The 27,023-nt window shown below is 44.8% G+C and overlaps 2 protein-coding genes across 2 annotated transcripts; both read left to right on the top strand.

The window, feature by feature from the left end:
* The first annotated feature begins 6,443 nt into the window (after positions 1-6,443).
* Positions 6,444-12,807, top strand: LOC128400075 (keratin, type I cuticular Ha6-like). Its single transcript, XM_053362057.1, has 7 exons — positions 6,444-6,860; positions 7,895-7,977; positions 8,508-8,664; positions 9,507-9,668; positions 9,786-9,911; positions 10,262-10,482; positions 12,556-12,807. The coding sequence occupies exons 1-7, from the start codon at positions 6,444-6,446 to the stop codon at positions 12,704-12,706; spliced, it is 1,317 nt and encodes a 438-aa protein (XP_053218032.1). The 3' UTR covers positions 12,707-12,807.
* Positions 12,808-19,412: 6,605 nt separating this feature from the next.
* Positions 19,413-26,655, top strand: LOC128399897 (keratin, type I cuticular Ha4-like). The gene is made up of 7 exons (XM_053361741.1): positions 19,413-20,242; positions 22,085-22,167; positions 23,416-23,572; positions 24,240-24,401; positions 24,517-24,642; positions 25,140-25,360; positions 26,098-26,655. The coding sequence occupies exons 1-7, from the start codon at positions 19,745-19,747 to the stop codon at positions 26,408-26,410; spliced, it is 1,560 nt and encodes a 519-aa protein (XP_053217716.1). The 5' UTR covers positions 19,413-19,744; the 3' UTR covers positions 26,411-26,655.
* Positions 26,656-27,023: the final 368 nt, after the last annotated feature.

A 27,023-nucleotide genomic window follows, 5' to 3' on the forward strand; every position in this document is an offset into this window, starting at 1 on the left:
TCACGTGTCGGGTTGTTTATTGGTAGCTCCATGGAGCAACTGGGTTTTGCAATTTGGGCCAGCCGCCTCTGTTGACACCGTCCACAAACACACACCAAAAAAAGGATGGAGGGGAAGTTACTTATTATTTTATTGCATTTATATCCCACCTTTTCCTCCAAGGAGATCATGGTGGTGTACATGGTTCTCCCCTTCCTCAATTGATCCTTACAACAACACTGTGAGGCAGGTTAGGCTAAGAGGCAGTGAAATTGACCCAAGATCGCCCAGTGAGCTTCAAGGGCCGGTGGGGATTTGAACTCTCAGCCTCCTAGATCCAAGTCCAGCACTCTAGCTACTACAGCACACGGGGTCCCACCCAACTCCCCCTTTCATACTGAAATTTGAACCCCGAGAAATTCAACGCCTTGCATTCATGGAACACAAACTGCATATTTCCTACAGCTGAACAGACTTTGATGTCCCCTTCATCAACCTATGATCTCTTGTAATAACCATTTGAGGTTTTTTAATATAGTGATTATAACCCCCTGATTAAATCAGATTTAATAGATGGTATATTGAAGCAGGGGGGTGTTTTGTACTGTAAAGGCCACATTCCCTCCAGGGAAATATTTCTAGAGATGGTGGAGCCAAAAGTGAGTGGCCTGCCATCTCTTCTCCCCCTCTTTCTGCCAATCCCTTCTCTCTTCCCTCTGCCATTTCCTCCTTGCCCCATGAGATGCCGGGGGAAGGGACAGATTCATCTTGCCCCAGAGGCATGAATTGATCATTTCCAGAGGGTTCTTCCCATCCATTGCTCTATCCACTCCATGTTTTCACCATTGCCAATGGTCTGAAATTAAAACTTTAAGTGCCTCAACCCCTTTCAATTGCTCTATCCATGTTGGGTCCCCTGCCCAACTCTCCTCCTGTCTCTATGGGGCTCGCACCATGGCGTGAAATGCGGCTTAGGGGTGCACATTCCCCACCGCTGTCTCAAAGAGGGGGCGGTGGAAGTAAGCCAACTCTACTTCTTGGCCGAGATCCTAGAATCCAGTTTATAAAAGACAACTCCCCCTGTAAAGCAGGTGAGGGGTGCTCTTATTTGTTTTATTAAAAGCAAAGAAAACAGCACATAAAAATATTGGAGGAAAACAAGGTCTGTAAAATGGGAAAGTCAGTTTGAACAATGGGGTGCGTCAGAGAACTTTGCACAGGTCAGCAGCTTTTTCATTGCCATGCCTCTGTGTAATTCTGAATCACAGCAATGGCTGTGCCACATGGCTGATGATATTATTATTATTATTATTATTATTATTATTATTATTATTATTATTATTCTCCAGACTAGTTGAAAAGCCAGAGCAACATAAAGGCTGTCTACGAAATACAGTCGTACCTTGGAAGCCGAATGCCTTGGCACTTGAACGTTTCGGCTCCCAAATGCCACAAACCTGGAATTGAGTGTTCCAGTTTGCAAACATTCTTTTGGAACCCGAATGTCCGCCGCAGCTTCTGCAGCTTCTGATTCGCTGCAGGAACTTCCTGCAGCCAATCAGAAGCCGCGCCTTGGTTTCCAAACATTTCGTTCGGCTTCCAAGGTACCACTGTACCTGCTCCTTATTATAATAAACGATTGGTGCAATTCTACAGCAGCCCTTAGGTGGCAGTGTTGGACCCTGAAGCTGAAGGACAACATCATTCCAAACCCTGGTCCTAGTCTGACACTAACCACTACACCGCACTGTCTCTCAAATGTGGGCATGCATAATATTTGTTTCGCTGGCTGTTTTTTTGCTGCCTTGGAATCATTGCCGATAGAAGAGTCACCAAGAAACCAACAGTATAACAAATAAGCAAAGGATAACAAATATGCAAAACTAGGTTTTGAGTGTGGAGCGATGATGGCAATGCTTCACTTTTAGACACAACCCAGGTAAGGCCCAATTCAAGGAGTTAACAGCAGCTGACTGCTCAGATAAAACAAATGAAAATGACAAGCTCCAGATATGAACTGAAAGAAGGGGTTGCATCCTTCAATCTTTTATAAGGACATTATTACAAAATCTTAATGATTCAGGTATGTTAGCGCCTGTTCATGGAAGCTCGGCGCATTCTCAGGTATTAAATATGAGTGTTGGCAAGCTAATAAAAAATAATAGTATGTTATCCAGTCTGCATTCCAGCAGGCAGGTAAGACAAAACAAGGGGCTTTCAGAGGCTCATCATTATCACTTGTAAAAATTATCCACATCAGCTCAGCTGCTATTCCTGAGTCAGCACACACGACCCAATGCATATCGCCCTTTATAGGGAATGTCATAAAAAATCACTTTACTGATCTAAATTATACAGCCACCAATTCAAATGACACTTAATAGAAGGAGGGACAACAAATGAAAGTCGAGGACAAGAGAGTCGAGGGGGAAAGGAGCATATTCTCTCAAGGTGTCTTAAGAGGAAGACGACTGGCAATGAAAACACAGAGCTGATGTCGGTAGAGGAAAATTGAGACCTCTTTTGGGGAACGACAACAATGGAGTTGAAGAGCAAAGTGTGCTGGCAGAACCTAAACACAATGGATGGCAAATTATGGGTGAATTCCTGTTGCTTCCCTGAACCAGGATATAGTTGCCTTTCTTTGTATGAAAATGTGGTACCCTATTTCTCAAGTAAACTAGTGGGTTGTCACTCGAAGATGTTGTGTTGTGAATGGTTGCAATAATCAAGGCAACAACAAAATTATTGCTGGATGATGCTGTTCTTACAGATGCAGATGACGTGGATATTTGGAATACAGCCAAACTGGTGATAAACCATTCTATGGATGCAATTAGAGGAAAACATGGGTTTCTATTTCTTAAGACTGCTGTTTGACCTTTTTGTAATCAACCCATAGAAATGCTCAGTGGGTCCCTAGTTTGGGGACTAAGTGATGTGTCCAGATTCTTCACTAAGAACAGATCTTTTTTTCCTTTTTTGTGAAAAAAAAACTTCACAAATTTGGGCTTGCATTTGGATTGAATGTTGATTAAAATGCTCCAAGCTGCTCAATATGATGCAGTCACAAAAGGCGGCCGAACTGCTGAGCAACAAAGGTGCATTAAAAAGATCTCATGTTGAATATGGTGTTGAGCTCTCCTGGTTTGTAAAGCGAAGTGCATCAATAAGGTATACAGTTCAGAAGATCAATTACAGCTTGAGGCACAGAAGGGAATAAAGCCAGTGGACAAGGTGAGAACTATGAACATGAAGGAGACAAAGAACAAGAGCTGCTTGAGGAATTCTCTCTTTGTGGATTCAGATTCGAAGTGACATGATCTGCAGGCCATGGACCAATGTGCAGATTGGAAGGTAGTTATCATTTTTTTTTTGCAATTCTCCATATTTTCTGGGGCTGTTTTCGGCTCAAAAAGGCATAAAATTCCACAAGATTGTGTATCATTGGATGAAATACACATAAATGTATTTGGGGGGGGTGCAAATAAGTATATAAGCAAAATTTAAGTACAATTTTAAAGCATTTTCTTTTTTAAAAAATTAATGTGAAAATGGGACTGAACAGATTTATGGTGGCTGATAAATAGACTGATCTGTTTGTAAAGAACATAATCTGACAGCTGGCTGGGAGACAGGAATCTAAACATGTTCATTTGCTAGAGCATTAATTTCCGTTCTTCCATTAATTTTTGTACACCCCTTTTTAAAAATGTGAGATTTGCGGGTTGCATCCAATGCTAGCCCTACTCAGAAAAGACCCACTGACGTTAATTATCATTACTAACTCAGAGTCACTAATTTCAATTAGTTTACTCTGAATAGAAGTTAGGTGAATACAGACCTGCGCCCCTTCATTCTCTTAGATAAAGATTGCTTGCTTGGCTAATGTAATTTTTTTTTAAAAAAAACCTTTTTATTGATTTTCAAAAACAAAACAAAATTAAATAAAACTTTAATTTTAACATTCAACCTTTTTATCTTCTTATTGTAAATTTTTCATGAGTAATGTTGTAAAATAAAGTGATATATTATGCTTTAGGACACCATTCTAAGCTCACTTATCTGGGAGTAAGCCCCACGCGGAAACCAATGAGACTTACTCCCGAGTAGACAGTGCTAGACTTATACTGTTAAGCTATTAAAAGGTGTATAAACACCCCACCTGTCAGACAGGTGCACCTCTGCAGTTCAAGAGAGAAGCTTATAAAGATTTAAGACACTTCTGAAATCTTTAACAGGAGAAGCATATAAAACGTTTCTACAAAGGCCAGTTTTGCCAGCATCAATTGTCTGCCTTTTCCCACACCCTTGGTGTATTTATTAGACTTGCAAGTAGGGATGGGCAAAGATGTCCAGTTTGGTTTCTCTTCATTGCTGATTTTTCCAATCTTAAGCTCTTTTCGCCACATTTCTGCATCAGTTTGAAATTTTATAAAAAGAATCTTAATGAAAATTCATCCACGTTATAGTGTGAATTTCTCATAATATACACATTTTTGTATGCACCTTTCCTCAACATGCACCTTGTTGCAAAGCAGTTTCCCCTAAAATAATGTATCTTTGCATCTTCGTATGTGCACACTTGTGCAGTAGTGTGTGCATTTTTGTACACATTGCCGGTATGTGGCATTGCAAAATTCGGTGAAGTGCAGATATCAAAGGATGCTTGCATTTTGGTTTGCATCTTGTTCTGGAAGGCATGGATTAGGCCAGGGGTAGGCAACCTAAGGCCCAGGGGCCGGATGCAGCCCAATCACCTTCTTAATCTGGCCCATGGACAGTCCGGGAATCAGCGTGTTTTTATATGAGTAGAATGTGTGCTTTTATTTAAAATGCATCTCTGGGTTATTTGTGGGGCATAGGAATTCATTCATTCCCCCCCCTTCAAATTATAGTCCAGCCCACCACATGGTCTGAGGGACAGTGGACCGGCCCATGGCTGGAAAAGCTTGCTGACCCCTGGATTAGGCATATTCACCCTTAAATGTGAGACAAATTGAATGAAAGGTTACAAGATTCAGGGCTTTTTTAGTGTAGATAAAGTCAAGTGAGTGAAGGCAGGAGAGTAGTGTATAAGATTGTGTGTAGTGTGGAGAAATTGGATAGACAGCCTTTTTTCTCCTAGAACTTGGAGACATACAGTGAAGCTGAATGTTGGAAGATTCAGGGCAGACCCAAAGAAAATGCTTCTCCACCCAGCGCAGTTAAACTGTGGGATTTGCTCCTGCAAAATGGAGTGATGGCCACCAACTTGGATTAGACCATCTCATGGAGAACAAAGTTAGCAATGGCTACTAGTCATGATGGCTATGTTCACTGTTGGAGGGTGTATGCCTCTGAATGCTGGTTGATGTGATTCACAGGTGGGGAGAGCGTTGTTGCACCTAGGTCTTGCATAAGCATCTGGTTGACTATTGTAAGAACAGGATGTGGACAAGATGGTGCTTTGGCTGATCCAACGGGATTCTTCTTATTTTCTTATGGTCTTAAACGAGCATAGACAAACTTCAGCCCTCCAGATGTTTGGGACTACAATTCCCATCATCCCTAGCTAACAGGACCAGTGGTCAGGGATGATGGGAATTGTAGTCCCAAACATCTGGAGGGCCCGAGTTTGCCTATGCCTGGTTTTCAAGGCGGCAACTGTTCAAGTCCACAAGTCTTCAGACTATCAGTTTATTTCATTTATTTTTAAACGTTCTACACCATTTAATTGTCGAATCTCTGAATGTCTTACAACACAAGTAGATGTTCCTGTTGTGATCCATTGTGGATCATTGTGATGGTCCATTGTGGATCACTTCTCAATGATGAGTGTTTCCATGTTGCCATACCTCCACAATACCAGTCCTCATCATTCTATGAACAGGGGAGGGCGGGGTTGATGGAAAGGTACCCGTTGTGGTCTTATTGCAGGGAGCAGCTGTTGGGAGAGTCTCTAATTTTTCAGGCTGCATTCATTAGGAAGTAAGTCACTGAGTTGAATGGGACATTTTATTATTATTTTTAGTAGACATGCTTACAACTGAGCTGTTGTAAGAATCCAGAAAGACACCCAAAAGTGTAACTTCTCTCGCAACAGTTGCTACCTGGGATCCCCACGCTCCATTAATGACGACTGCTGCTTAATGGTGATGAAATATCTCTTTGATGATGCTATAAAATGAACATTGTAAATGGTGAGGAATTGTTAATGATGAGTCCTGACTTATCTAAGCTGTTTGGTGTTTTTTTATGGGGAAGATGCCTCCTGATGGGCAGTTAAACCACAGGCTGTGAGATGCAGAGAGGAAAGCTGGCACAAACTTTCCCAAGAGAAACCGGCTTGGCAACACCCAAGATGTGGAGTATAAAAGCCCACTAGTGGGGAAGGACAGCTTCACTTCCTTGCAAATTTGAGGCTATCTAAGCTGCGCAGATCTGCTCAAGTGACCCTGGTTTTTGGCTTCCCAGCTGGTGCTATGGCTTCCAAGTACTATGCTCAGACCATATCTTCTGGGTCTGTCAAGGGCGGGGGTCTCACTCGGATGTCTTCCATCCATTCCACCGGCTCATGCAGAGCACCAAGCCTGGCTTTTGGCAGCAGGAGCATCTCCACCTCTTCCATGAAGCTGGGAGCTGGGAGCATTTGCTCACCTGGGCCGGGGTTTCTTGGAAGCTACGGCTGGCATGATGAAGGGATCCTGAGTTGCAATGAAAAGGAGCTGATGCAGTGCTTGAACGACCGCCTGGCCAGTTACCTGGAGAGAGTGCGCTGCCTGGAGCAGGAAAACGCCAACCTGGAATGCAAGATCCGGGAGTGGTATGAATGCCAAGTCCCCTACGTCTGCATTGACTTTCAATCTTATTACAAGATCATTGAGGAACTCCAGCACCAGGTAACGGTCGTCGTGTATATTTTGCATGCAGTGCTGAAATCCTGCCCACAGCCATCCCTGGGTGGGCTTGAACCACTAACCTTTTGGTTGGCAGCCAGATGCACTGACCCCTTGCACCACCTGTATTAACTAGGGACAGCCTTATTCTCCACAATGTTGTCTAATCCCCTTTTAGGTAAAGGACCCCTGAGCATTAGGTCCAGTCATAACCGACTCTGGGGTTGCGGCGCTCATCTCGCTTTATTGGCTGAGGGAGCCAGCGTACAGCTTCCGGGTCATGTGGCCAGCATGACTAAGCCGCTTCTGGCAAACCAGAGCAGCGCATGGAAACGCTGTTTACCTTCCTGCTGGAGTGGTACCTATTTATCTACTTGCACTTTGACGTGCTTTCAAACTGCTAGGTGGGCAGGAGCAGGGACCGAGCAACGGGAGCTCACCCCATCGCAGGGATTTGACCCGCCGACCTTCTGATCGGCAAGTCCCAGGCTCTGTGGCCTAACCCACAGTGCCACCCGCGTCCCTAATTCCCTTTTTAAAGCCATCCAAATTGGCACCCCCATTCTTACATCTTGTGGTAGCAAGTTGCTTGGTTCAGCTATGCCCTGTCTGTGCAGGAAAAGGTCCTTTGTTTCATCTGTTCTATTTCTTACACCATCCATTTAATGGCCTGGAGCTCTAGGATTATAAGATGCTGAGGAAAGCATCATCCTATCCACGTCCTTTATGCCATGTTATGCACCTCTCTCATGCTCCCACCTTACTGTTTATCTAAGCTAAAAAGCCTCAAACATTATAACCTGCCCCAGCCACCTGTTCCTTTTGGTTGGCCAAATCTGGGGTGTGGGGAGGGGTTGGTAGTTTTTTTTAAAAAAACAGCATTTGTAAGAACTCCACTTGTCTATTGCTAGTTTTAATAATGTTCCAGTCCCAGCCCTTTTGGAGAAGACACTCTGATTTTCTCTCCCTAACTTTGTAGCCCCCTGCTTTCTTCGCAACTTTAAAAATAATTCACAGCTCCGCAATTTGTTCTCCAGATCTTGTGCGCCAAGACGGACAATGCCAGGCTGGTCTTGGAAATTGACAATGCTCGCCTAGCTGCTGACGACTTCAGGACCAAGTAAGTTCATCTTATTCAGAGCAAGAACTTGTGGCAGAGAGGTGACTTCAAATTTTCTTGGGCCTCTGGTGTTTTGATACCAGTCTTACTGTGTTGTAGATGTTACGGTTTAATGAAATATCACCCTATTATACTACTTCCTAATAAGAATATAACTTATGCATTTACAAAGTTAATATAAATGTTTAAAAGCTGGAGAAAAGCATCCCAATAAAGTAAAAGCATACTAAGTAATCATAACTCATTTGCAGCGATTCCACCAAAATATAAATAGGTAAATGTATAAATATTAAATATTGGAACTATAGAAGACTCTTATGATTGAAAATAATAGAATGCCCACATCTTCTCCTGTAATTTCATTTTTTAAAATGTGGTCTATGCTCGAGTCAAATAAAATAAATAAATGATAAACCTGGGAAAGGCCCCTCATACCTTCCCCACAAATGATGACCCCTTGCTTCTTCTTTTCCATGCTGAAATAGAAAAGAACCTTGTGCTTGTTGTTTTTAACATTTACTGTTCCAAAGGTACGAGACAGAGCTGGCTCTTCGCCAAAGTGTTGAGGCTGACATCAATGGGCTGCGCCGAATCCTGGATGAATTGACTTTATGCCGGTCTGACCTGGAAGCTCAGCTTGAATCCCTTAAGGAGGAACTCATTTGTCTCAGGAAGAACCATGAGGAGGTAGTAGCAAACTTTCACTGGGGAAAAAGTGACAAAATGCCACCTTGTGTTGTTGTAGACACAATCGCATTCCACAATCGCATCCTTTCATAGGCGTGCCATCATGGTATTGAGAAGGTTGGCCAACATGGCACTATCTGGGTGTTCTTGTACTACATTACCCATCCCGTTTAGCCAATAGTCAGGGATCATGGGAGCAACAACCCAAAATATCTGGAAGGCAACAAACTGGCTACCCCTGTTGCTGAGGATCAACTGATAATATCTCTATAATAACAGCAGATGACCAAAAATGAAGCACTGAGGGCACATTGAGAGATTAAGATGCCCTCACCTGCTCCATGTTTATGGAATCCCTGAGTTTTTCCTCTTCTGATTTTCCAGAGTCCAACAAGCTACACCTGCTGAAATTCCCTCTTCTACCCCATCATTAATGGGGCAGGAGATCCTCTTTTTCACCAGGCCACCCTACTTGTGGCAAACATGGGTCTGGGTACTCTGATCACAATTCCTCTAGTAGGCCATGGGAGGAGGAGGAGAGGCAGATGGCAGGGGGAACTGAACACTTCCAGGTGTTTACAGCTTCTCCTTCCACCCAACGCAAATCAGGATTCCCAGCTGCATGTTAGTTAGAATGGATAGAGAAAAGTAGTGTGGCAGGTGCTGTAGAAGGAGGAAAACAGCATGCATAAAGAGGAGTCAGCCTCTCTCATGTGCTGCTTTAAATCAAACCCTCTGCGGAGGTACAGTGACCCTCACTCCCTCTTTGCTATCGAGGTCCATATCAAACAATGACCACCCAGAAATGTGCATTATGCAACATGGGCCTTATCATCCTCCAGGAAGCAAATGGACTGCGCTCAAAGCTCGGGGCCAGAGTTAATGTGGAGGTGGATGCTGCCCCGTCATGCGACCTGAACAAAATCCTGGATGAGATACGGAGTCAGTATGAGAGCTTGGCTGAAAAAAACCGCAGAGACGTTGAGACGTGGTTCACTTCTAAGGTGGGTATCCTGAGAAGTCGTCTCTAAGTGGTAATGTAGGACCAGTGAGTGGTTGACCTTAAAATGGAGGTGCATGCCCTTTCTGACTTCTTCTTTTTACCTTCCTGCTTGTTTTAGATGGAGGAGCTGAACCAGCAGGTGATCTCCAGTGGTGAAGAGCTGCAGACCTGCCAGTCAGAGATCATTGAGCTGAGGCACACTGTCCAAGCCCTTGAGATTGACCTGGATGCCCAACATAACATGGTGTGTCAAGAGGATAATTTTTGGGGGGGGGCTGTGAGAGGATCTTGCCTTGTGCAGTCCAGATGCCCGTCTGCTACCTCCAGGAGCAACATTCCATGCCTTGTCTGCATAAATAGTTTTCTTGAAAAATAAGCTGACATGAATTTTGTGGGAATGTTGAGGAAGGTCGGAGAGGATATATTCATTTTGTCTATTTCTTCCATCACTGGATTGTAGCCTTTTCAAAGCCTATGATTCTTTGAAACTTATTACCTGGGGAGGCCTAGAAACATGAGATCAGTTGACTGTGCATAAAGAAGAGAAATCCTCCTGCTCTTCATTCAAAATTATCTCTCTTATTCCCCTCTCAGAAAAATGCTCTGGAGTGCACCCTGCAAGAAACGGAGGCTCGCTATAGCACCCAGCTGGGCCAGCTCCAGTGCCTGATCAGCAACATAGAAGGTCAGCTAGGAGACCTCCGGTGCGACATGGAGCGCCAAAGCCATGAGTACAAGATTCTCCTGGATGTCAAGACACGCCTAGAAGCAGAGATCACAACATACCGACGTCTGCTGGAAGGAGAAGATTGCAAGTATGTATAACTCAATCGGGCATTGCGTTTGTACAACTCCATTTTAGGGTTGTTGTTCTTTTTACTGTTTACTATTAGATTCTAATGAATTATTGAGTATCGCTTTATTTTGATATAAGTAGTTTATTTTAAAGTTATTGTGGCTTTTTTGCATTGGATCAAATTGTTATTATTAATGTTTGATGTTTTATTATGTTTTATGTGTGTTGGAAGCTGCCCAGAGTGGCTGGGGCAACCCAGCCAGATGGGTGATGTGTGTATGTATGTATAAATAAATAAATTAGTGAGCTAGCTAGTTAGTTATTATCAAGCATTAGACAAAGTGAGGTCTAAAAATTATGAAGTTCTCATTCTCACTGAGGTGGTAAATCTGTGTGTGGACTGTACAATTTCAGGTGGCAGGATGGACTGTTCCAACAAAAAAATAACAAGTTTCCTACAAATAGAAATCTACTACTACTACTAATAATAATAATAAATCATTTGTACCCAGCCCATCTGACTGGGTTGCCCCAGCCACTCTCGGCGGCTGTGTGATTTGTATTGAGCAGCATTCCATTCAGCTCTGTAGGGCCGTGCCTGCAGTCTGAAATGGTAGAGCCCAACCACAGGGTTACAATACAATGCCTTTGTGTTTAACAACAACAACAACAACAACAACAACAACAACAACAACAACAACAACAACAACAATTTATTATTTATACCCCACCCATCTGGTTGGGCTTCCCCAGCCACTCTGGATGACTTCCAACAAAATATTAAAAAACAGGAATGCATCAAACATTAAAAGCTTCGCTAAACAGAGCTGCCTTCAGATGTCTTCTAAAAGTCTGGTAGTTCCCCCCCCCCTTTGACATCTGGTGGGAGGGCATTCCACAGGGCAGGTGCCACTACCGAGAAGGCCCTCTGCCTGGTTCCCTGTAACTTGGCATTTCGCAGTGAGGGAACTGCCAGAAGGCCCTTGGCGCTGGACCATCAATCAAAATTGCCACCTGAAGATGTCAACTAAAGTGTCATTTCAAAGTGAATGTGGGGTTCCCACTAGGGAAAAAGATCTGAGGCATTCTAATTTCTCAGGACAAGGTATTGAGTTGTTGGTTTTTTTCTTAGAACCTCAGAAAAAGAAGACCACTTTCCAGAATTTTCTCCATATATTGTCCACCATTTTCATGGTGGCCACCTTCCACACAACTACCCACCCAATGCCCCAGAATGCCACAAGGCTAATGCATTGCGGAAGATACAAAATGCTGACCAGGTTGAGAATCTGCTGCAGAACTTCTCCTCCTGGAGAAATTTGGCAACTTTTTGTGGTTGTTATTGCCATTGTTGCAAATGGCGGTGACAGCAATGGTGCTGGCATCCTGGCTGCCATTTTGCCTTCATCAATGCCTGGGACTTCAAGCATTATGTGAGCCCTAGAAATGTAGCTGGATTCCAAGACCCAGGCAAGATGGTCAGGACCAGGGTTCATGGGAGCTGTAGTCCAAGAAGACCCAGAATGCAAATTGTAGTCTGGCAGAATTGCATGTAGATCTCCTCTACTCAATATATAAAAGGATGTCACATAGAGGAGGGAGAAAGGTTGTTTTCTGCTGCTCCAGAGAAGCGGACACGGAGCAATGGATCCAAACTGCAGGAAAGAAGATTCCACCTAAACATTAGAAAGAACTTCCTGACAGTAAGAGCTGTTCGACAGTGGAATTTGCTGCCAAGGAGTGTGGTGGAGTCTCCTTCTTTGGAGGTCTTTAAGCAGAGGCTTGACAACCATATGTCAGGAGTGCTCTGATGGTGTTTCCTGCTTGGCAGAGGGTTGGACTCGATGGCCCTTGTGGTCTCTTCCAACTCTATGATTCTATGATTCTATGATTCTAAGCTGTGACCTTAGTTAACTCAGCAGCAACAGGAAACAGTGTCTTCCTGTTTATTCTGTGTGTGGACTCAGAAATTAAGGGAAAAGATGGGGAAAATTTTCAGGGGTGGGAGGACAAGGGGCAGCTTTATGGGATTAAGCATGTTGTGCCAAATTTCGCTTTCCCATTTTCACCCCTAATCTCTTCGCAACCTCAGGTTCCCTAGGGCTCTGTGTGTGCCAGAATGTCCCCCTCCAGTCTGTGCTCCGGTCCCCCAGATCACCAAAAAGATTCGCACCATCACAGAGGAGATTAAAGATGGGAAGATCATATCGTCTCGGGAACAAGTCCAGCACCTCACCCTCTAAGGCAATAATACATCAAAAAACAAAGCCAATCCGTCCAGTCAGAAGGGAGAAATCTTCATTCTGTCGTGCCACTGCACATATTTTCAGGGCTAATATTCTGCTTTCTTGATCGTGCCTCAGTACTTTGGTGCCTATGGTAACTTTTCAAATCAAAGAGTCGCTTCACTTCAACAGTGATTCAGCCACTGGGATGAAATATCAGCATTTTCAATAAACCTTTGTTTGTCTTCCTCCTATCGCATGGAGAAATGTTGGCTTACGTTGTCTTTCATTTGTGCTAGCCTCTATCATTTATTGCTTAGAAGCTACTGGTGTTGGTTATTTGACTTTATCTGACAAAAGGATGTGTGCCAGTTATAGCATCAAGGACAAAGACGTAACAGTGTGATCTTGACCATGCCTATCTATCACCTGAACCAGAGTCTTCCCCAGGCCAATACTGGGCCCCTGAGGCAAGGGGCATGACATTCTCTTTCTGGCCTTGTAGGTACAGTGGTACCTCGGGTTATGACCTTAATTCGTTCTGGAGGTCTGTTCTTAACCTGAAACTGTTCTTAACCTGAGGTACCACTTTAGCTAATGGGGCCTCCCGCTGCCACCACACTGCCGCCACACGATTTCTGTTCTCATCCTGAAGCAAAGTTCTTAACCCGAGGTACTATTTCTGGGTTAGCGAGGTCTGTAACCTGAAGTGTCTGTAACCCAAGGTACCACTGTATAGGCTAGAAGAGAAATGAAATGCCTATCTGAGACTATCATAGTACCATGGCTGTAAATTCTCAAATGGATGCCTGATGACTTGTTACTTTTATTTTGCCAAGAAGCCCCAATACTTCACCTCTTGCCACCTCCATCTGAAACAGTTCTTCAGGCTCTTCCCCTAAAAGAAATCTTGCTCAGGCATAGTCCTATATCTTCCACAACACTAAAATAAACGAATTTAACAATCCTGAGTTGCTCTCATCTATTGGAATGTGATGCTCACTGATATACTTCCACTAACTAGGGACATTCAAGCTCCAAACAAAATAATAATAATTAATAATAATAAATTTATTATTTGTACCCCACCCATCTGGCTGGTTTCCCCAGCCACTCTGGGCGGCCAAAGATTTAGCGCTTCTGCACATGTGCGACCCCTGAAACCCGGAAGTAACCCGTTCCGGTACTTCCAGGTTTCGGCAGGTCCGTAACCCAAAAAAAAAACACAACCTGAAGCATCTGTAACCCGAGGTATGACTGTGATCTGTTTCACGTGTGTAGTCCTTCATATACATTGTTGTTCCAGACCTGGTGTGCTGTTAGAGTTAATTAATATTTTCCATTGTTCAGTTATTTGCGGTGTTTATCTGGATGGTACAAGGTTGCATTCCATTCCTTCCGCTGTTTACCGACTAGTGTACAAGCTGCGGCCATAAATAACTCAGAGCGCATGTCCAGTCTCTGCTATTAAAATTCTGCTCTGGAGTTCTTCCTTGGCACACATTTAAAAACAAGATCTTTTCTCAATTTCAGCCTCTTTACCAGATCTATTCAGCAGCCATTCATTCTTTTTTCACTGCACCAACAGCACTCCTGGTCCAGTCCAGGAATAATTTTAAATAAAGTCCATTCAGCCTCGGTCAAGGGGGGAGGGCGTAGTAAAACCTTGTTAAATTCCTACTTGAGCATAAATCAAAAGCCTCCCCCTCTTTTCTGAGGTAACAAACAGAATAGCATAACAGCAGCTACGCACGTCTTTTTCATTTTGCAAGGGACGACAAGAAGAAAGGAAACCATTTGAAAACCATATGAAACCACAAAGCACCTTGTCCTCCCCCATCCTTTCCCAACTGTTGTAAAGATACTCAAGTTTCAAAAAACCCACATTCAGATATCTTCAAAGATCCAATGCCAGTCCTTTCAGCAGCTTATTGATTGCAGCCCATGGATATGCCCAGGGGCGCCTCTTGATTAATACCAATTGTCCAAATTATGGAGAATCAAGCACAAATCAAGCCAGGGACAGAGGCTCATCCATGACAGGGACATATTCCCAGGTCGCACCTGCTCTGCCTTGTGAAAGCTATTTCTAGTTAGTCAACAATTGATTGCAGACAGTCTTGACTGGATCTGGCAGTGGGGTGTACTGAGATGTAGCAAGACCGAGGACAGGTATTTGGGTGGCTTGGGTACACCAAGCCTTGCTGAGAAAGCCACCTAGTACAGAAGACTGCGGAATGGTTCATCTGAGACCAAATGAGCAGAGATCCTTTCCTAAGAATCTGCCCACAAAAGATAATTCAGGGTTTAGGAATGAAAAGGGCTGAGCAAAACATTGGCAATGAGAAATAATAATAATTTATTATTTATACCTCTCCCATCTGGCTGGGTTTCCCCAGCCACTCTGGGCAGCTTCCAATGAAAGATTAAAAATACATTAAAACATCAGTCATTAAAAACTTCCCTAAACAGGGCTGCCTTCAGATGTCTTCTAAATGTCAGATAGTTGTTTATTTCTTTGACATCTGATGGGAGGGCGTTCCACAGGGCAGGCACCACTACCGAGAAGGCCCTCTGCCTGGTTCCCTGTAACTTGGCTTCTTGCAGTGAGGAAATCGCCAGAAGACCCTCGGAGCTGGACCTCAGTGTCCAGGTTGAACGATGGGGGTGGAGACGCTCCTTCAGGTATACTGGACCGAGGCCGTTTAGGGCTTTAAAGGTTGGCACCAACACTTTGAATTGTGCTCGGAAACATACTGGGAGCCAATGTAGGTCTTTCAAGACCGGTGTTATGTGGTCTTGGCAGGCGCTCCCAGTCACCAGAAAGAAAGGGAGGCTCTGGGGGGGAGCTGTAACGCAGAGAAATTAGCGTGAGCTTCAAGCGGCCTCTTGCTCTTTTGTAGACCAAGGCATGACAAAGAACTTCTTATAGTTGACCCAGGGTCCAATAAGAAATTGGGGGTGGAGCCAAGCTTAACATGTGGAGAAGACAGCCTACTCATAATGGGCTGTGTCCAAACTAATGCGGCAGTCCTAACTTATCAGGGAGGAAGCCTCATCAACAGTACAGGTAGGGGAGAAATTAAATTTGATTCTCATTTAGAGACAACTGACCTAATTTGCACTTTCTGAAACAGTACAAGGACCAAAAACACACCCACCCTTCAAAGTTGCACTTCTTTGAATTTTGCAATGCAGTTTTTCAGTCAGGTAGCATATACAGAAAATGTATATATACTGGGGTAGTGTCCATAAAACTGCATATATTGTTGAAAATGGCATGCAAAATGTGTTATTTTAAGGGAAATCACTTTGCAGAAATGTGTACAAATGTATCCATTCTGAGAAAATGTGTTGTGGAGTTTTTGTTTTGCTTTTAAATTGCAAACTGAGGTAGAAATTTAAGACTGGTGAAACCTTGGAAACTGAGAGAAACCAAAATTGACAGATTGGTACTATCTCGATTTAAACGTAATGGGATTTACTTTTGAGTAGACCTGAACAGACTTGCGCTGTAAGTCAACGGGACCAGATAGTCACAACTTCATTCCTGTTGATTCATAAATGCAACTAAGGCCACATTAACACTGTACTTTTAAAACATCATTATACTACTTTGAACAGTCATGGCTTCCCCAAAGAATTCTGGGATCTGTAGTTAAGGGTGCTAACAGTGGTTAGGAGCAGCTACAGTTCTAAGAGTAGTTTAACAATCAGTTCGTCATCCCAGGAAACTCTGCAAATTGTAAGGGTTCTGTGAGAGGAACGGGGGCCTCCTAACAACTCTGAATGCCCTTAACAAACTACAGCTCCCAGAATCCTTTGAGGAAAGCCATGGCTCTTTAAAGTGGTATCGTCAAAGAATGTATGGTGTGAATGTGGTCTAACTTAGCCTGGATCAAGTCTTAACACACCAAGGCAGTTTTCTGCAGCAGCTGGTGGTAGAGATGCCAGGAAGGATCCCTGTTTGAGAAGAGCCCGTCTTCCTGACTCACAGATGACAACCGATACAGGAAGCCAGTGCACACACCAACCTCAGTCCCCTGCTGTTTTCACCCGTGCTGTACTGAACAATTGCTATTTATAACGTTTCCATGTAGCAGCCCCGCTATGGCTTTTGTCTTCTGCACCCCCTACTTCCAGATCTGTGGTATGTGAAGCATTAATGAATGGGGGAATGCATCGCAACATGTGCTCGCGTTTTTTTTCCTTACCATTAAATAAATTTAACTAGCCTGTACAGATGTGTGGAGTAGGCATGGGGAATATCAGTTCAGTGCATGTGGCTTTTGATGAGAACGAAGCTCTGACAGCCCCCTGCATTTAAAAATTATGTGCTGCAATTTCTGGGCACAAAATGATTTAATTTATTACTTATTTATAGTGTGTGTTTTTCCCTGTGTGTAGATCCAGCCAAATTTCTTCTCCAGCAGAACGTCTGTTGTTCTAAGTCATACATTGGCTATTCTAGCAGGAAATGAGAGTGAAAACACACACCTTATGCATAGAATTTCTCTTTCGTTATAGTTGGATAGAATTATATCTGCAAACTGGAGCACTAAGGGCTGCTGTCATACAGAGCTCTTGGTCTCCATTCTGCTAATACTCCGTCTTGCTTGATCTGCTGTCCTCTCTTGGAATCTTGACTCAATAGTAAAAAAAAAAAATGTTCAGCAAGATTTTACTTTGATGTTTCTCACCCCACATTTTACTTTACTGTCACACTGTAATTGCCCCTTTCCACACTTCTGCTTGCAAACTACCTAGAGATCTTTAATTAGAGACTTGGGTCACTTCCAGATGCTGAGCATTCACCCTGATTCGTTGGCACAAAGTTTGCAGGGAGATTATACAATATCAATTGTTTACTAAGTGTTTGTTCTGAAGTTGTATGATGCTGCAACATGCAATTGTTATCCCACATAAATCCATCACTTTCCTTACTGTAAAAAGTTTGATTTCTTTTATAAGAATGCCCAAACCACTTCAATCGCACAATATGGATTTTCCCCTAGGCTGCTGAATCCCACCCACCAAATAGTGACAGTCTGGAAGCACTCTCACTGAGTTTGCACTAAAACGTTTTGAGGGGGACGTTGGCAGGGTCAATAAATACATCATGAGCAAGACTAGTTTCCCCTTAAAGTAGGAAAGAGCAGGTGAAAAAAGGCCAAAGCTCAACTTTTACAAGCAGAGAATAATTCCCCTGAAGCAAAACTGGAGGAAACAGTCTACCTGGTCCACAGCCTGTTGCTGTTTTTCTTCTTCCTGAATAACAGTGGAGAGAAATTAATAAGCAAAAGAATATTTATTTAAGTGTTCATTTGATTCCATTGATGAATTGCTGCCCATAAAATATCTACAAGTGATTTTACAGCAAAAACATCAAGAATAACAAACAATGCCATATGTAAAAGCCCACAAAAGATGCTATTATGCATATATATATATGAGAAAAACCTAAAAACCTAACTTTCAAATCCAGTACCCAGTATATATACAGACTGGGATAGCAATCTGCACTTAAAAGACTTTTTTTATTTCATTAGTTCATTCATTTGCATTATGTACTTAATGGAATGCAAAGTACTTCCAATATTCAGGGGAAAGTGGCCAGAGTTGCATGTAAAATGTTGGCTTCAATTGCAGTCTTCTCACCGCAACAGCTAGTCCTGCCATTGTCTACAAACCATGCATTCTGACCCAGAGAAAAGTCAAATCACAGATGCTGTTGTTGTTGTTTAGTCATTTAGTCGTGTCCAACTCTTCATGACCCCATGGACCAGAGCATGCCAGGCACTTCTGTCTTCCACTGCCTCCCGCAGTTTAGTAAAACTCATGCTGGTAGCTTCGAGAACACTGTCCAACCATCTCGTCCTCTGTCGTCTCCTTCTCCTTGTGCCCTCCATCTTTCCCAACATCAGGGTCTTTTCCAGGGAGTCTTCTCTTCTCATGAGGTGGCCAAAGTATTGGAGCCTCAGCTTCACGATCTGTCCTTCCAGTGAGCACTCAGGGCTGATTTCCTTAAGAATGGATGCGTTTGATCTTCTTGCAGTCCATGGGACTCTCAAGAGTCTCCTCCAGCACCATAATTCAAAAGCATCACTTCTTCGGCGATCAGCCTTCTTGATGGTCCAGCTCTCACTTCCATACATCACTACTGGGAAAACCATAGCTTTAACCATACGGACCTTTGTTGGCAAGGTGATGTCTCTGCTTTTTAAGATGCTGTCTAGGTTTGTTATTGCTTTTCTCCCAAGAAGCAGGCATCTCAAATCACAGATACAGAGAGCCAAAAGAGACCTTGGAGGTCCTCCATGTCAACCCTTTGCTGAATGCACGATCCGCAGTGTGGGATGCAATTACTGCATTCCCGGCAGATCTGTTCCATGGCTGAACTTCCTGTTCAATAAGGCAGGAAGCAGACTAGGAGAGCAGATAAGGCTAGCGGACTCAGTATAGGATCCAGAAATCTCTTCTGCTGTAAAGACTGTGCACATCTGGCAGAAGAAGCTACCTGGGTGTCCTTTCACCAGTTATGAGGGCAGAGCAGGAGATATCTGGAGTAGAATTTCCAGAAGGTCTCAGGTTCATGATTGCTGTCTACCAGAGATCCTGACTTGGCTTTTTGGTTGGTCAAAGTAGGGCAGAAGGAGGGAAAGGGGTAATCCCACTGCGAAACACCAAGCCCATAATTCTGCTCAAATGACCAACGCCCAGGTTGGTGTTTGATGCTGACAGACCGCTTTGATGACATCCCATAAAAACTGCCATTCCAGGGACTCAGCCATCAAGTAGAGTCCTGACTCTGCAAGTGAAATGTGAGGCGGAAGGGCAAATTTATAAGCCAAGAAATGCTTTTCAAGCAAGTAATGAGCAGGCTAATGAGAAGCCGGGCAGGAATCGCCACAAATATTAACGAGGAGAAAGCCTCGTAAAGGAGCTAACACCCCAGTGCTCATGGTATAAAAAAGCTCTAGGAAGGAGATCATCTGTCAGACTTGGGTTTCGTGGGTCTCTTCACTCATTTCCTCCATCTAGCTGCTCCTTTCAACCATGGCTGCCACCACTTCCACTCGCACTTGCGGGTCTCTCAGAGGCCCTTGCCGGGTCACAGCAAACTGCCACCCAAACAGCGCTGCCTCAGTCAACTGCCGGCCCGGGCCTTGCCTTCCTCCTCGGCGATCCAGCGTCTGCCTGCCCCCTCCAGGCCATACGGCCTCGTCTCTCCACAACAGCTGCCGAAGTGGGGGCCATATGTCATCTACTCGCATGGGCTCCTCTTGTGTCCCTCCACCCTGCATCCCTCCTCCTGCCCGCCCTCTGAACTGCTACCCTGTCGGCCACAACGAAGGGATCCTCAACTGCAATGAGAAGGAAACCATGGAGTTCCTGAACAGCCGCCTGGGGAACTATCTGGAAAGGGTGCGCTGCCTGGAACAAGAGAACGCTGACCTGGAGTGCAAGATCCGAGACTGGTACGAGTGCGAAAATGCTTACGTGTGCACCGACTTCAAACCTTTTTACTGCAACATTGACGAGCTCCAGCAACAGGTAAGGAATGGCTCATGTGTGTGTGTGGAGCGAGTGTCTTCCACGGTCATCCAGTTCCATGGAAACTTTGGTTATTTATGGAGTCTTCTGGATTTATTTGGTTTTAGAGTGGTTTTAGAGTGCGGCAGTAAGACCGGTGACTGGGAGTGGCCGCCGAGATCACATAACGTCAGTCCTGAAAGACCTCCATTGGCTCCCAGCGCAATTCAAAGTGTTGGTGCTGACCTTTAAAGCCCTAAATGGCCTCAGCCCAGTATAACTGAAAGAGCATCTCCACCCCCATAATTCAGCCAGCTCTGAGGGCCTTCTGGCAGTTCCCTCACTGCAAAAAGTGAAGCTACAGGGAACCAGGCAGAGGGCCTTCTCGGTAGTGGCGCCCGCCCTGTGGAATGCCCTCCCGTCAGATGTCAAAGAAATAAACAGCTATCTGACTTTTAGAAGACATCTGAAGGCTTTAGGGAAGTTTTTAATGACTGATGTTTTATCGTGTTTTTAATATTCTGTTGGGAGCCGCCCAGAGGGGCTATAAATCAATATTATTATTATTATTATTATTATTATTATTATTATTATTATTACAAGGAAAGGGTGAGAGTCATTCTGTCCTTGCTTCAGATCTGCCCTTTGATGCAAGCTTTAAAGGGGTAGCTGAAGACTCATTTTTTAACATTTTATTTATATTTTCAGTTTTATACATTTCACTAATTTTACAATCATTTTAACATTTCAAAACTTGACTTCCTTCCCGCCTCTTTCTGCAGTTCCTTAATTTCCCCCCAATATCTTCTGCATACCCAAATTAACTTAATTTGCTCATTTACTCATCTACTTTAAATATATACTCTTATAAAACTGCAGGTTATTACCATAATCCTGCCAACGTTCTTATCTGTTTACAATTTGGCTGTAATTCAATAAACCATTTCCATTCTTCTATAAATACTTTGTTATCTTGATTTCTTATTCTTCTGGTAAGTTTTGCCATTTCTGCATATTCCGTAAGTTTTTCTATGCATTCTTCCTTTGCTGGGACTTCTGCTTCTTTCCATTTTGGGGCAAGTAACATTCTTGCCACTGTAGTTGCATACATAAATAAGTTTCTGTACAGTTTAGTAGTTCTGTCCCTATAATTCCCCAAAGAAAAGCTTCTGGGTTGTTTTTTTACAAATGTTATTTTGAACATCCTTTTCAATTCATTATATATCATTTCCCAGGAAAGGAAAGGAAGGAAATGAAGAGAAATGAAGACTCATTTCTTGCCCTCTTCAGGTGTCTGCTCCTATGCCCTTAAGGCAGGCATAGGCAAACTCGGCCCTCCAGATGTTTTGGGACTACAACTCCCATCATCCCTAGCTAGCAGGACCAGTGGTCAGGGATGATGGGAATTGTAGTCTCAAAACATCTGGAGGTCCGAGTTTGCCTATGCCTGCCTTAAGGCAAAAGAAAGTCACGCAATGCAATATGGAATTTGTTCTCATGGTGTAGTGATTCCCATCAACCTGGGTGTCTTTAAAACAGGATTGCACAAATTCATGGAGAAGAAGGCTCTCCGTGCCTAACTAGCCATGATGATGGCTATGTTCTCCCTCTGTTGTTGGAGGCAGGAGACCTCTGAATGCCTGTGGCTGGGAGCCACAAGTGGAGAGGGCATTGTTGCATTCAGGTTCTGCTTGTGGGCTTTCTATAGATATCTGGTTGGTCACTTCAGCTACAGGATGCTGGGCTCAATGAGCCTTTGGCCTGATCCAGCAGGAGCTATCATTCTGTGATGCTCTCCATCTGCTCCCACCTAATCCATCTGGCTGGATTAAAATGAAATATCTCTGGGGGGTTTCTTTCCAGATTTGCTGTACTAAGGCTGACAATGCAAGACTCTGCCTGGATATTGACAATCTCAAAATGGCTTCTGATGACTATTGCACCAAGTAAGATTTTTTTTGGTGTGTGGGGGGGGGGTCAAAGCTAGCCAACCACCCTGTATGTTGTCATACTCCCCACCCCACCACCACCCCATGGTATCATTCAAACCAGCTTGTGTTACTATGATTCCCAGAAAGAAAACAGAGGCTCGCCGATAGCAGTTTTGTAGGGAAACCAGGCTGAAAACAGTGACTGCTGATAGTACTAAGGGCTGCCAGATCACCACTTTCAAGCTAAATTATTATTGGGAAGTGTTGATGTCTCTTCTACAAAGACCCAGGCAGTTCTAAAATGAGGACTGTTTTGCTAAGGAATAGCCAGCAGCGCTAAGAAGGCAAGCTTCCACATTAAAGGAATTCAGTGGAATTCAGATTAAAATTCCATTTGGAAGTCCTCTGACAACTGGCTGTACATTTTTGTACCAGGAACATATCAACGTAAGCCTGAAATCAACAATGTAAGCCCCAACTCATCTATTGGTTTACAACAGGTTTAAGGCCCTAAGAGTAATTGTCCAACTGTCCTGTCCCCCACAAAAACACACAGAATGCACACATATTATCACACTCCTTGATTTCAGAAAAGACGCATACAAAATCGCTCACATTTTAGCAGCCCCATAAACATGCACCAGAAAAGGCATGGACCCACAGACACACATTTGTAGATCACCCTGCCACTGAGAATACAAAAGCGTAGGACAGTTATCCATGTCTGCTTAGAGGTAAGTCTCCTTGAGGTGTATGGCACCTACTCAAAGCAGAGATGGGGAACTGGATCCAGATTTGGCCCACCCTCCAAGGGCCACCTTTGTCAGCTGGATAGGGCAGCCAACCCATCAATCACCAGGTGTCAAACTTCAGAGGAGGAATCGAGAGCACATTTGTGTGCTCATCATTCTTCTTTTTCTCCTTTACAGATTGACTTTAATTTAAGTTGGGACTGGAAAGGAAGAATCATTGAAGCTAGGGCTTGGTCCCAAGCTGGGGCTGCAAAGATTCCTGCTGAAAGTAGGACTTGCTTTCGGTGTTTACTGCAAGTCCCACTCCCAGTGGGGATTGTCACCACACAGGCGCTGCTGAGCAGAAACAATCCCAGTGGCTTGCTGTGCTCTGGATGACCTTAGAGTAGCAGAAGAGAGCGAGAACTGCTGCCCACTGGAGCTTGGATTGGTACTCAGCAGTCCTTGGTCCAGGTTTAACATTCTGCCCTCTCAGCTATGCTGCGATAATCTGTCTTTCCTCCCCCTGAAGGTATGATTATGAGCTAAGTCTGCGTCAGCGGGATGAGGCTGACATCAATGGCCTTCGGAGAGTGCTGGATGACCTCACCCTATGCAGGGCTGACCTGGAAGCTCAGCTCGAGTCCTTGACTGAGGAGATGATGTGCCTGAAGAAAAACCACGAGGAGGTATGCCCCAAACATCTCTTCTACCAAAACCAGAACAGGTGCTGAACCACGGGTGAAGGAGCATAGATCTTTGGAGCTGGAAGTGCACTGGGATCATCCTCTAGTCCATGGGTAGTCAACATGAGGTCCTCTGGATGTTGTTGGACTACAACTCCCATCAGACCCAGTAAGCATGGCCAGTGGGCAGGGATGATGAGAGTTGTAGTCCAGCAACATCCAGGAGGTACCACATTGGCTACCCCTGGTCTAGACCAGTTCACATAAAAAACCAGGGACATCTAGCCACCTAGTCCACCTTGAGATTGGTCTTCACAATCTAGACCACCAACAGAGATAAGGGCATTCCAGGATAAATACATGCAGAGTTTTGGACCACTTATGCAACCAACCAATACACAATGGGTAAAGGGCAAAATCCCTAAGGGTCACCAACCACTAGAGTAAATTTCTATCTAGTCAAACTATGGCCATCTGTGCACCCCTTCCACTGAATCTCCCCAAATCAAAATCCCATCAGGGTCCAAGTCCCAAACAGGGAACCAGTTTGCAATACCAGTCTACCATCAAAGAGCCAACCAAATTATATTCAGCAGTGCCTTTGAATAAGTGATATGCAAATGATGATAAATGGCTCCAGATATACTCCCCTCTTTGTTCTCTCCTGCAGGAGTCCTGTGCCCTTCGCTCCCAGCTCGGTGACCGCATCAATGTGGAGGTGGATGCTGCCCCATCTTGCAACCTCAACAAGGTCCTGGACGAGATGCGGTGCCAGTATGAGGCTGATCTTGAAAAGAATCGCCGGGAAGTTGAGGACTGGTACTGTACACAGGTAGGTCCTCCTCCTCAGTGGCCAATTCCATCCCAATCAGGTGTCTCACTGACCATCTTTCATGACAGAACCCCCGTGACCTTCTAATTTCTGGACTTTTTAAAATATTCACCAGATGGAAGAGCTCAACAGGGAAGTGCTCTCCAGTGGAGAACAGCTGCAGTGCTGCCAGACAGAAATCATTGAGACAAGACGTTGTGTTCAAGCCCTGGAAATTGACCTACAGGCTCAGCAGAGCATGGTGAGTAGGAATCCAGAATGCTCCGTGTCAGGTACGTTGTTCAGCAGTACTATTTGCATGTTCACACCATCTTGTGAATCGTACTCCTGTCTGTCATGCCTTTCCCCTCTCTTCTTCCAACCCATACTCTCCTCTACCCTCCAGCTCTGAAGCTTCCCCTTCCTCTGACTCTTGCATCCTGGCTGGTAGAGGTCCCCACAAATCACTGCCCCCTCTCTCGAGTCAGACTCCAGACTCCCTTCCCCCAGTGCACACTCATCAGCATTTTGCCAGTCCCTGCCAGTGCCCTTCAGATGTTATTGGACTCCAACTCCCATCTACCCCAGCCAGCAAGGCCAAGGGCCAGGGATGATGGGAGTTGTAGTCCAACAATATTTGGAGGATATCGGGTTGGCTACCCTTGCATTATGGCACCATTGAGTTCGTTTTGCTGTGTGCGCAGAACATGCCCTGATGAATTTCTCTCTCTCTCTCTTGCCTTCTTCTCCGTTTCTCAGAAAGGGGCTCTGGAGGGCACTTTGCAAGAAACAGAATCCCGCTACTGCACCCAGCTCTCCCAGCTCCAGTGCCTGATCAGCAACGTGGAGGCCCAGCTGGCCGAAATCCGCTGTGACATTGAGCGCCAGAACTGCGAGTACAAGACCCTCCTGGACGAGAAAGCCCGCCTGGACTGTGAGATCGCCACCTACCGCAACATGTTGGAAGGAGAAGACTGCAAGTATGTAAGATGAGGGCAGTAGTCGATGCCAGAATGGCCTCTTCTGGATTGATTTGGCTTTAGGCATGTTAACCTCAACTCAGCTGTGATCCAATAGTGGGGTGGGGGAGAGAGAGAGAGCCTTCTTACCCCAAAGGCCACCTTCCCTTCTGGTCCACCTTCCAAGGGCCACATGCCAGAGACAAAAGTGGATGGAACAATGAATGTAGTCCCAGCTGCAACACCTGGCATTTCCAGGTGGGCCTCAGAGAGACCCCAGTCAGAAATCCTAGAGGACTTCTGTTAATCAGTGTAAACACTACTGAGCTATTCCCCCCCCCCCAGCAGAGGATAGACAAGTTGAGTGGATCCACAAGCACCATACAGCCTGGAACTTGTACCTGAAACTTCTTCTTTGGCGATCACTCATAGCCGAGTAAGATTGTCTTCCATAAACACGGTTTTAACAACTTACCTATGCTGTGGTCCTAAGAGCAGCTATTTGGAAACGCCCAGTTCAAATCAACAGATGGGCATTTTTTTCATCTTGAGGTTACAGCTCACTTCCTGGCCCTTCTGGGGAATAGCACCAACTCACATCAGGCTGTCGCTGTGAAAGCATCCACAGCTCCAAGAACACAAGACCCTTTGCTTTAGCTCCTTAACGCTTCCTCTCTCCATCTCACGTTGTTGGGAAGCTAGCCTTCTCCAGAGAAACACTCTTCTTGTCTAACCATGGATGTGTTCTTCTTTTCCAGGCTGCCCAATCGCCCCTGTGATCCAGAGTGCACGACCGCCATTCGCTCATCTGTCTGCCGGCCAGTTTGTGTGCCAGAGCCAGTCTGTGCCCCCGTCTGCCCACCAACCTGCAAGCCATGTGTGCCCGTGGTGGAGCCCAACCTGGCTCCCTCATGTGTCAACCCCTGTGGGCCAAAGTTTGTCTCATGTGGCCCTCCACCCTGTGGCCCTCCTCCCTGTGGCCCACGTGGTCCAATGTGCCCACCCCCTTGTGGCCCATGCCCACCAGGACCACCAGGACCACGGATCAACACTAAGATCTGCCGCATGTGAAATCTCAGTGCCTGGGCACCAAATCCAAAGGCAACATGGAACAGACGAGGACCTGAACCTAGAGGGGAAGGGGAATTTATGTACTCCTATCCTATGCTTAGAAAACTCCTCTAGGAACCTTGCTTTAAAAGTTAGGCACGTTCTGCCTACAAGGTGGCTCTGGTAGCAGGGTTCCTCCCTTCCCTGCTGCTTTCACGCTTTCCGGGATGCACAGAAGATCCTCAGGTGACTTCTTAATAAACGTTTGTTTTCTGGCATACAAAAAATGTGGCATCTGCTATATGTTTTTCTAAGCAGATGTTTGCTTATGACATAGGACCAAGAGTTTCCAGAAGGAGATTAGGTTCTCCAGGGGCAGAAGTGGTGGCACTTTTCAGGGATGGAAGGGACCAGAGGCAAAAGCCGATGGAACAACAAAGGTACATTTTTCCTTCGGTCAGTAGGATAGTTAGTACACACATTCAAACACCCCTCTGTCCTCCATCCAGACAAACATGAGGCATTGTCAGAGTTCAATGATACATTTCAGCAAAGCGAAAACTCTTGGATTTGAAGGAGGACCAATGAAGGGCGTAGCCTGTGGTGGGTGGGTGGCCTGGGGAGAGTTCTGAGG

This window comes from Podarcis raffonei, chromosome 13 (assembly GCF_027172205.1).
Source record: "Podarcis raffonei isolate rPodRaf1 chromosome 13, rPodRaf1.pri, whole genome shotgun sequence".
Lineage (NCBI taxonomy): Eukaryota > Metazoa > Chordata > Lepidosauria > Squamata > Lacertidae > Podarcis > Podarcis raffonei.